The sequence below is a fragment of the Cryptotermes secundus genome, unplaced genomic scaffold (genome assembly GCF_002891405.2).
Source record: "Cryptotermes secundus unplaced genomic scaffold, Csec_1.0 scaffold958, whole genome shotgun sequence".
NCBI classification, from domain to species: Eukaryota; Metazoa; Arthropoda; class Insecta; order Blattodea; family Kalotermitidae; genus Cryptotermes; species Cryptotermes secundus.
In genome coordinates this window covers 575,593-587,249 of record NW_019720583.1, presented here as the reverse complement: position 1 = coordinate 587,249, position 11,657 = coordinate 575,593, and the positions used below count along the sequence as shown (strand labels likewise).

The window sequence follows — 11,657 nt, the reverse complement described above, 5'->3', positions numbered from 1 at the left end:
GGAGATGAGAAATGCATATAGGATATTGGTGGGAAAGCCGGAAGGAAAGAGACCACTAGGAAGACCAAGGTGTAGGTGGGTGGAGAACATAAAAATGGATCTTAGAGAGGCAGAATGGGATGTTGTGGATTGGACTGATCTGGCTTAGAATAAGGACTGCTGGAGGGGTCTTGTGAACACGGTAATGAACCTTCGGTTTCCATAAAATGCTGGGGAATTCTTCAGTAGCTGCAGAATTGGCTGCTCCTCAAGAAGGGCTCAGCTCCTTGAGTAAGTAAGTAATTCATTCTCTACCCTCTCTTTGAAGAAAAGCGTATAATGGACTTGATGTGTTTGTTTGTCCGTGCAGCATAGTGTAATCCGTGCGTGCTACAGTGATGAGCGCGGTTAAGCGAAGTTTTGCAGGTGTCTCGTTAGCCTCGTTAGTGGATAGTATGGTATCCCGAAGTACGTATGTTTGCGTGTTAGTACATATAATATCCAAAAGCGCATTATATTGTTGTAATTGAGCATATTTCTTTATGTAGCGGAATTTGATACCTGAATACAGATGTTTTCCGTCACCCGAACCGAAATAGGGTTAGGTGCACTTTCCGATAGTGTAGTTTGCAAAACAGATTGTGTACCGTATATGTCCTACTACAGTTTCAGTTCAAATTTCAATTTGATACGAAGACTAGGCAGTGGTATTGGCAAAATTGACAGAAGTTGATGAGTATAGGAGACTTTTTAGGGGAGGGGAGGTTATGTAATGACACCATCTAGACTGTTTATTATTGTGGGATTTACATTTATTTTCATTTCATCGAGCCAATCCTTTCGCCGTGGGGCTGGATATAAAATATGTCACATATTACAAATTCATGATAAGACATACATCTTAGGTCCAATAGAGTATATAAATCGGCCTCATGCAGACAGCACAAGTGGTCAAGACATAGATAAGTCGAGGAAACACTATTGTCACATTCGACCCTGAATAAAATGTTTCATATTTCCAACTATAATGATTCGATATTGTGTAATTGCCACTTTTGGTTATTCTGCATGAATTGGCCAACTATATTATAAGTATAGTTTCATTTTAACATATTTCAAAATTCAAACTGTGGGATTTGTCGAGCTGTTATTATACATACTACCACACTTAGGCCGCTCCATAGCTCAAGCGGTTAGTCGCTGGCTTTCCACCGCAGCGGTCCGGGTTTGATCCGGGTCTGGTCAAGTGGGATTTGTGGTGGACAAAGTGGCGCTGGGGCAGGTTTTCTCTGAGTACTTAGGTTTCCCCTGCCAATCTTCATTCCACCAATTGCTCCACAATCACCCTCACCTATCATCTGGGGCTGGTACAAGAGGCCAGTAGTGGCTGCAGTACAAGGGACTTAGTCCCACCCCATTAGCAATAAAAAATACTACCACACTTATAACAAGCAAAGTCTCAACAAAGTATAATATAAGCACACAGAACTGTTTATTCACTCCTAACATTTGAGTTTTTTGTATGTTCAACGAATTCGTCAATAGAGTAAAAAAAGTTACTTTGCAAATAATTTCGTAGAACAACCTGAATTTGTTTTTATCATTTTTTTAAAGCAGAGATATTTTAGGGCGGAGTATTAAATAGAATGACATCTGAATAATACACCCCTCTCTGAGTTTTTATTATTATTACTCCTGGAACAGCCCTTCTGTAGGAGCTGCTAATTCTGCAGCTACTCAAGAATTTCCCAGCATTTTATGGGACCCGAAGGTTCATTTCATTACCGTGTTCGCAAGAGCCCTCCACTGGCCCCTATCCTGAGCCACATCAATCCAATCCATACCATCCCATTCTACCTCTCTAAGATCCATTTTAATATTCTCCACCCACCTGTGCCTAGGTCTTCCCAGTGGTCTCTTTCCTTCTGGCTTTCCCATCAATATCCTATATGCATTCCTCTTCACCCCATTCATGCTACATGCCCTGCCCACCTCACCCTCCTTGACATGATCATTCTAATTATAGTTGGAGAAGAGTACAAGTTATGAAGCTCCTCATTATGCAGTTTTCTCCAACCTCCTGTCACTTCATCCCTCTTTGGTCCAAATATTCTCCTCTACACCATATGATGCAGTTGAACCACCACCAACGAAGGAAATGAGGGACATCATAAACTACTGCTATAGCAGGGAAAAGCAACTCATCATTGGGTGTGATGCCAATTCACACCACATTCTGTGGGGGGAGCACCAGCACCAATCCAAGGGGAGAAAGCCTTATGGAATCTCTGGTGATTTCGAACCTGAATATTCTAAACCATGGTAAGGAACCTACCTTTGTGGTCTGCAATAGGAAGGAGGTTATTGACTTGACACTAGGGAAAGATAAAATAGAAAACCTGATAAGTAATTGGCATGTATCTGGTGAGCCATCTTTATCAGACCATAGATAAATATGCTTTCAAATAGCTAACATAATAACAAAGCAAGTTACCTGTAGGAATCCTAGGAGAACCAATTTGGAATCGTACAAGGATGACCTAAAGGTAAATATGGAGATTATTTCACCAAGTATACACATGATAAGGGACATAGATTGAGTTGTTGAGCAGTTGCAACAGGCCATTATCTTGTCCTATTATCATAATTGTCCAGCCAAGACCACTCGCTTACCAAGAAGTGCACCTTGGTGGAATAACAAGCTGAGTGGGCTAAGAGCTAAAACAAGAAAGCTATTTAATATAGCAAAAAAACAGGGCTGTGGGACACCTACAAGGAACCCCTCACCTGTTATAATAAAGAAATAAGGAAAGCCAAATGATCCTCATGGAGGAGGTACTGCCAGGAGATCAGTGATGTACTAGTTGGTGCCAGACTCATGAGGCTCATGGCAAAACAGGTGACCAACAAGGTCAGCACTATCAAGCTGTCTGATGGCAAGTATACTCAAACTGGGAAAGGGACACTAAAAGAACTGTTCAGAGTTCACTTCCCTGATTCAAAGCTGATTGATGATTCAGGTGATGGGCGGGTCCAGCAGAACCTGGGCATATGTGGACACATAACAGAGGGGAGACTGGAACCTGGCCAGTCGGGTAATCAGTCAATCTAAAATTAGATGGGTGTTAGGTATCTTCAATCCATTTAAGAGTGCGGGAACAGATGGAATTGTACCAGCACTTCTGCTGCAAGGGGTGGAACATTTAGTCCCACACCTATGCTGCATATTCAGAACCTGCATTGTGCATGGATTTATCCCTATGGCCTGGAGGCATGTCAAAAGTGACATTTATACCCAAGCCCGGGAAACTTGATTATACCGAGGCTAAGGCTTATCATCCTATCAACCTGTCATCTTTCCTTTTGAAAGTGATGGAGAAAGTAGTAGATAGATGCATTAGGAACGGTGCATTGAAGATTCATTCTCTGCACCGAAACCAAAATGTTTACCAAACAGGTAAATCTACTGAAACCTCACTGCATAATGTGGCTACACGCATAGAAAATACCATCAAACAGAAGGATATTGCCCTTGGAGCATTCCTTGACATAGAGGGAGGCTTTGACAGAACCTCTTTTGACATACTAAAACAGGCTGCTGAAAGGCATGGTATTGAGCCCGCAATATGCAGACTGAGCTGTGCTATGCTGCAAAGCAGGAATATAAGTGCTACATTGTCTGGAGAGACCCTGAGAGCATGTGCGGCGAGAGGGTGTCCGCAGGGAGGTGTTTTCTCCCCTCTGCTGTGGAGCCTGGTCGTGGATGATCTTTGGGAGCTCAACAGTAAAGGTCATTTCACAGTAGGATATGCTGATGACATAGCAATCCTTATCAATGGGAAATCCCTTATACTGTGTCAGGGGTCTTCTGGACATGCAGAGGCATACAGAGACAAAAACAACACCGTCCAGTGTTACTGTTTAAGTTTTATCACTTGAAAACTCACCATCCTTACATGTTTCGATCCCTACGGATCATCCTCAGAGGGTATCAATACTTTTTCCGGAAACTACTATTACAATAGGTGTTAAATTATAGACATACACATATAATATCTGAAATACACAATGTACACAATGTTCAACTTTTCAGTTACAGCAGCCTTCCTGGTATTAAAATTTTTAAAGTTTTTTAAAAACTTTGTTGTTTAGGATTAACATTTATAAACCATGCAGGTTCGTGTCAATTCTCCTATTGTCTTTCTTGGAGGTGGCTGATCTTGTGCCGCCTGTCTATCTTGAGAAAGGAGATTCTTAGCAAGCCATGAACAAACACGGACAATACTAAGAATCCAGAAAAAGTATTGATACCCTCTGAGGATGGTCTGTAGGGATTGAAACTGTAAGGATGATGAGTTTGCAAGTGATAAAACTTAAATAGTCACACTGGATGTTGTTGTTTTTGTCTTTGTAATTGTTAGTGTGACAGACCAGAATGAAACAAATCAAATGCAGAGACATGTTTGAAAAAACCTGGGAATTGAAACCAAAGGTGGTGTATTGGATATACACTGCTGTAGTAAGACGTGTAATTACCTATACTGCCACTATATGGTGGCCTAGAGTTAAACTTAAAACAAGTCAGGCTGAACTAAGCAAATTGCAAAGGACGGCCTGCTTGGGAATTACGGGAGCAATGAGAACAGCTCCAACAGCTGCAATGGAAATCCTACTAGGACTCCCCTCACTGCATCTGCAGATGGAAGCAGAGGCCAAGTTAGGAAATTACAGATTACATTGCAATGATCAATGGAGACCTAAATCTGAAGGTTTTGGACATGCATACATGATTCAGGACATGAAAAAGGAACCCATCATACAGATTGGATCTGATAAAATGATACTGAAACATGTCTATGATAAACCCTTCATGATCAGATTTCCTGATAGAAGTGAATGCAAAGAGGGGTTTCAACCCGACAAAGTGGGGACTAATCTGGTATACAGATGGTTCCAAGACAAATAAAGGCACTGGAGCTGGAGTGTATTGTGATGGAACAGGACGGAAACGTAGTTTTGGCCTTGGTCAGTATATGACAGTATTCCAGGCAGAAGTGTATGCCATTAAGGCATGCACAGTTGAGAATTTAGATAGAAACTACAAAAATAGGAATATCTATATTCTACCAGATATTGAAGCCGCAATCAAAGCACTTGGAACACCCCAAGTCACTTCAAAATTGGTCTGGGAGTGCCACCAATCCCTCACACAACTGGCCAGACAACAGAGTTCAGCTGATATGGGTGCAAGATCATGAGGGTATTGTAGGGAATGAAACAGCAGATCAACTGGCAAGAACAGGATCTGAACAGCCGTTCATAGGACCTGAACCAGCTTGCGGCATCTCAGTAGGAGAGTATTGCAGGGAATGAAACCACAGATCTGCTGGCAAGAACAGGATCTGAACCAGCTTGCGGCATCTCAGCAGGAGAGTATCACTGGGAAAGAAATTGCAGATCAGCTGGCAAGAACAGGATCTGAACAGCCATTCATAGGACCTGAACCGGCTTGCGGCATCTCAGGTGGATAGTATCACTGGGAAAGAAATTGCAGATCAGCTGGCAAGAACAGGATCTGAACAGTCGTTCATAGGACCTGAACCAGCTTGCAGCATCTCAGTAGGAGAGTATTACAGGGAATACAACCGCAGATCTGCTGGCAAGAACAGGATCTGAACAGCCATTCATAGGACCTGAACCAGCGTGCAGCATCTCAATAGGAGAGTATTGCAGTATTACAGGGAATGCAACCGCAGATCAGCTGGCAAGAACAGGATCTGAACAGCCATTCATAGGACCTGAACCAGCGTGCAGCATCTCAATAGGAGAGTATTGCAGTATTACAGGGAATGCAACCGCAGATCTGCTGGCCAGAACAGGATCTCAACCAGCTTGCATCATTTCAGGAGGAGAGTATTGCAGGCAATGAAACCGCAGATCAGCTGGCAAGAACAGGATCTGAACAGCTGTCCATAGGACCTGAACCGGCTTGGGGCAGCTCAGTAGGAGAGTATTGCAGGGAATGAAACCGCAGATCAGCTGGCAAGAGTAGGATTTGAACAGCTGTTCATAGGACCTGAACCAGCTTGTGGCATCTCAGTAGGAAAGTATTGCTGGGAGTGAAACCGCAGATCAGCTGGCAAGAACAGGACCTGAACCAGCTTGCGGAATCTCAGTAGGAGAGTATTGCTGGGAATGAAACCGCAGATCATCTGGCAAGAACAGGGTCTGAACAACTGTTCAGAGGACCTGAACCAGCTTGCAGCATCTCAATTGGAGTTGCCAAGAAAGCATTCAGGGACTCTACTAACAGAAATCACAAAAAACACTGGGAATCCACGACTGAACTGAAGTAGGCAAAAGGATGTATATCAGGACCCTCTGCCAAAAGAACGAGGGACCTGTTAAAATTAAAGGAAAATCAATTAAGATCAGTGGTAGGATTACATACTGGACACTGCCACCTAAAAGGGCACCTTTTCAAACTGGGACTGACAGATGACCCAACTTGGGAAAGGTGCCTACAAGAAGATGAGTCAGCCACACACATCTTATGTGATTGTGAGGCTATAACTTACTTAAAATTTCGCTACTTGGGTCAGTTCTTTATGGAACCAAGTGACTTCTATGACGCTCCAATAAATAAAGTGCTACATTTCATTCAAAGTGTAGAATTAATAAAGGATTAAGCCAAAGGGGAAGCACAATTGATCATTGAAGTTCGTGGTGCAAGGGCCGGTTTTTATGGCTCACCCCTCATACTGATAGGCTTATGGTGTTTGAGAACAGGGTGTTGAGGAAAATATTTGGACCGAGGGTGGATGAAGTGGCAGGAGGTTGGAGAAAACTGCATAATGCGGAGCTTCATAACTTTTATTCTTCTCGAAGTATAATTAGATGATCAAGTCAAGGAGGATGGGATGGGCAGGGTATGTAACCTGAATGGGGGAGTAGAGGAATGCATATAGGATATTGGTGGGAAAGCCAGAAGGAAAGAGCCCACTGGGAAGACCAAGGCATAGGTAGGTGGACAATATTAAAATGTATCTTAGAGAGATAGGATGGGATGGTATGGATTGAATTGATGTGGCTCAGGATATGGACCAGTGGAGGACTCTTGTGAACACGGTAATGAACCTTCGGGTTCCATGAAATGCTGGGAAATTCTTGAGTAGCTGCAGATTTGGCTTCTCAAGAAGGGCTCAGCTCCATAAGTAAGTAAGTAAGTAAGCATATTTCACCAATGAATGATAATATTGTAACGTGTCTGGAATCCAGAAGAGTCACTTCTATGGAAACGCTAGAACAGACCGTTGCATAGGAAACAACATTCGCTCTACTGTAGTTCTAACAGGAATCTCCACGGTTACGACGAATACGCGAAGCGTTCCCACAGAGACAGCGCAATAACAATGGGTCATTGCGTAGGAGACGGGGAACCGACAAAGCAACGTTTCCACTGCTATAACAGAGGATTCATTTGCCTAGCAGCGGCCAAAGTTATAAAAGCCCAGTTTCGACGAGAAGTCTTCAGTCGCGGAATAGCCAGCTAAGAAGTCAGTCGCGGTCGAGCCATCTTAGAAGTCAGTCCTAGAATAACCGCCAGAGAAGAGAGTCCAGTACTGCCGGGACATCATAAGCAGTGATTGTAACACTGCAAGGGCAAATGTTTGTAAAGTGTGTGTAAGGCGAGCGAACAGAATAAATTCGCTATACCAAACAACGGCGTGAAGTTATTTGTCGTGTTATACACCCAATACGTGACAATATGCATAATATACTGCTTTAAGATTGCTAATATTTAATACATAGGATAAATCTCGCATTAAAAAACCAACTCTGCTCAGTGAATGAAGTAAAAACTCTGTATGTCCCTTAGAACACAGATGATTGTTCAGCTGCAAACTGAGAGATTTTATTGTTTGTATTTCTTTCAGCATTTTGTTAAGAAACAACATATGTAGTGGGTAGCTCGTAGCTGCTGTTGGGGTGAATTTTATAATCTTTTTTATCCAGATTTAACACAGATTGATTGTTTTGAAACCACATAAACATATGACTAAAAACAACATCCAATTTTATTTTTAAATTATAGTAGTCTTTAGCTGTGCAAAGAATACTAGTGTCATCTGCAAGCATAATAACTTCAGAAGTTTTACTTAGTTCAAGGGGGAAATCATATATGTATATATTTAAAAGTACGGGTCCCAACACCGATCCCTGAGGCACACCACATCCAAAAATTTCCCAGTTAGAACAATATTTATTATTTATATAATGTAATTCCACTCTTTGCCTCCTGTATTGGAGGTAAGATTTAAACCATTGCAATAATACACCCTGCACTCCACAGTACTGCAGTTTCATTAATAGAAGTTCATGATTGACGCAGTCAAACGCCTTGGCTATATCGCAAAATATACCAGTTACATACTCTTTTTTATTCCAAGCTGTAAATATTACTTTCATTAATTTATATATAACATCTTCAGTTGATAATCCCTTTTGGAATCCATACTGCTCTGAAATTAACATCCTATGTTTAAGATATGATCATTGAGTCTTCAAGAAATTGCAGTTTCAAATACTTTTGCAAACCCAGTTACTATAGATATTGGTCTGTAGTTACTTTTAACAGCCTTTTCCCCTTTTTTGTATACTGGGTTAATAATCACATATTTTAATCTTTCTGAATGTAGACCCATGGTTAATGACTTATTAATTACATAAGTAAGTAAGTAAAGGTATCTCTGTAACAGGCCGTGGAGGCCCATAGGGTTGTGAGATGTTGAGGTTCCCACATATTCTAGACAATTGGCTCATAGATGGCAGTAAGGTTGTCAGTCTTACACGCCGGCCACCCTTTACCCCCAAGAATATTCCAAGAATATTGCTAGTACTCATTTCTATTAGAGGCTGAGTCAACTCCAGGGCCATAGTGTGGCTGGAAGGATTAGGTAAATTGAAAAAAAATCCACCTCATTGGGATTCGATCCCGCGACCTTCCGCTACCGTGTGCCCCCTTACATAGGTTAGAGGTTTACTAATTTGTTGTCTGCACAGTTTTATTATTTTATTAGTTATGCCATCGTACCCTGAAGAGTTTTTCGATTTTAATTTATTAATTATACTAATTGTTTCCTCTTCTGCATCTCAGTTAAAATTCATTTCTGCAAAGCCGTTAGGGAAATGGGTATGCAAGTGTGACATTGCAGTATAAACAGTCGTTTTCTTTATATTAAGATTTTTTGTTATTGATGTGAAATATTTATTAAAACTATGAGCAGCTTGCTCAATATTTATTTTTTTAATGCTATTTTGAAAAGTTTTTGGTAAACGTTCTTTATTATTATTATTGTTTTTCCTCCCTGTTTCAATGTCGATAATGTTCCAAGTAGTTTTTATTTTGTTTTCAGCTGAAGTAATTAACTGATTATAATATTTCCTTTTAGCTTCTCTTATTACTCTCCTTAATATTGTGCAGTAGGCTCTATATTATGATTTAAATAAATAGTTGTAATTGCTTCTACTGAGAATGTACAGAGATTCCTTCCATCTACAGGAGGTACATATTCCAGCTGTTATCCAGTCATTGTCATTATGTTTATTTGTTACATTTTGCTTCGGAAAGCATGACTCATAGACAAGTAAATACTTATTTAAAAATGAATTAAATATTTCTTTTACATCATTAAGTTTATATATATTTTCTCACTTCTCATTAGAGAGTTTATTAAGAAATTGTGCAATTGATTTTTTGTTTACTAATCTTGTTGTGCTTCCTTGCACTTTTTTCTTCTCCAGGTTATCGATATTTTTTAGTACAAGGCACTGTGTGTCGTGATCAGATAGTCCATTACTAATAAAGATAACATCATGTGAATTTATCCTTGCATTATCAATAAAAATATTATCAGTTGGGATGTTCGATGAATGGAATATCTTTCAAATGAAACAGTTGTTGCCTAGTTGAGTTATGATCCTGGCATTTGTCTGGAAGGATTGAGGAAAACTGTGAAAATCTTCAGTTATGATAGGTGCTGTACTGGCAGAGATTCAAACTGATCACCTCCTGTGTATGAGTCTAGACAATAACCACCCTACTACCCTGCTTGATATCTTGGCAGCAAAAGAAGAGACAACCTGTTTGATGATAAAGTGATCCATTTGTAGTTGCTGTATATTGATCACTTGGAAAAATACACATGAAAGAATGTATTTGGTGCTTCATTCAGTCACATTAACAATTTTTGACAACGTTTCTTACAATGCCAATTTTGATGTTCCTAATTCTTGAGAATAACATTTCTTAAAATATTTTTCCCTGGAATTTTGAAAAGCAAAACAAAAACTTCAGTTAAACACAATCAGAATAGACCACATAAATGTAAAACTCACAATGGAGTGAATATTGAGTGAATAATCGCAAAGCTAAAATTTGTTTCTGACTCTAGGACTGTGACCATACAAGGATTGCACGATCTTGGTGTTGTGAATGGACCTCTAGGTTGTGACGATGTGTTGAGGTGTATTATCACTCTCTGAAAGAGAAAGGTGTCTTGTCACTGGTTAAGAGTGATTATATGGACAAAATTCATCCTCTAACAGAAGTGAGTTGCAGAAATTTTCCTGGGGATAAAGAACAGCTGGCCCATAAGGCTAGCAACCTCATTGCCATCTGTGAGCCAGTCGCCAGGAAAATGTGGGAGCCTTGACATCTGAAAACCTTATGGGCCTCCACAGTCTTACAGGGATAGCTTTACCAAGCATAATTATAAGAGGGAAATAAAATTTGGATATTCGATTAACTTTGCATAATGCGAACATTATACTTGTGCTTACTAACGCTCTGAAACTTGTCTAGTAAAAAGATAATAGACCCTTATATATAAATATGTCATTGAGCGTTATGAGTGTGTGGCAAGGTACCTTAAATCCCTTGTATGCTATCATATTGTGATGTCATTTTTATTTATGTGTGCCCTTTTTTATATCTTTCTTTTTATAGCATTCCGCCTTGCTTTGATCCAGCTTGCTGTTGGTGAAGATAAAGCAGAAAATGTAAAGCGAGCTTTAAGCTTCATCAAGAAGGCTAAGGAAAATGGATCATACTTGATTGCTTTACCAGAGTGTTTTAATTCACCATATGGAACAAGTGAGTTTTAGAGTATGTTGAGGCTGTTGAATGTTGGATTTTAAGTTCTCATGGCATTGTCATGAAGAATACTGTCTTCTGGGATAAAACGCCATTCATTCATTCATTCATTCATTCATTCATTCATTCATCTGTAATCTATCAAGACGACAGGTCCACAGTCTCTTCCAAAACAGTTCCTCCACTTGATGCGATCTAGAGCTTTCTCCTTCAAATGAAAATATCCTCTTCTGTCCTCAAGGTCATCCAGCATCTTCTTACATCTTCTTCCTCGTCTTCTGGTCACTTCTATCTGCCCCTCTATCTTTCCTTCAATAACTTCTTTAAGAAGGCAGTTACCGTGTAAGATATGACCAATCCAATTAGCCTTCCGTTTTCTTATTTCGTGTAGGATATTCCTCTGCTCACTGACTCTAATTAACACTTCTTCATTTCTCACATAATCGGTCCAACTGATCTTCTGCATTCTTCTCCAACACCACATTTCGAAACTTTCCAGATGTTTCTGATCTACTGCCCTAAG

The 11,657-nt window shown here is 40.3% G+C and overlaps 1 protein-coding gene across 1 annotated transcript in view; it reads left to right on the top strand.

Annotated features, from left to right (window-relative positions):
• Positions 1-375: 375 nt before the first annotated feature.
• LOC111869899 (omega-amidase NIT2) overlaps positions 376-11,657 on the top strand; it is a 33,705-nt gene continuing 22,423 nt past the window's right edge. Inside the window, exons 1-2 of the mRNA XM_023861769.2 lie at positions 376-447; positions 10,988-11,134. Coding sequence (XP_023717537.2) covers positions 378-447; positions 10,988-11,134 — 217 coding nt within the window. The 5' untranslated portion in view covers positions 376-377. The remainder of the gene's footprint in view (positions 448-10,987; positions 11,135-11,657) is intronic.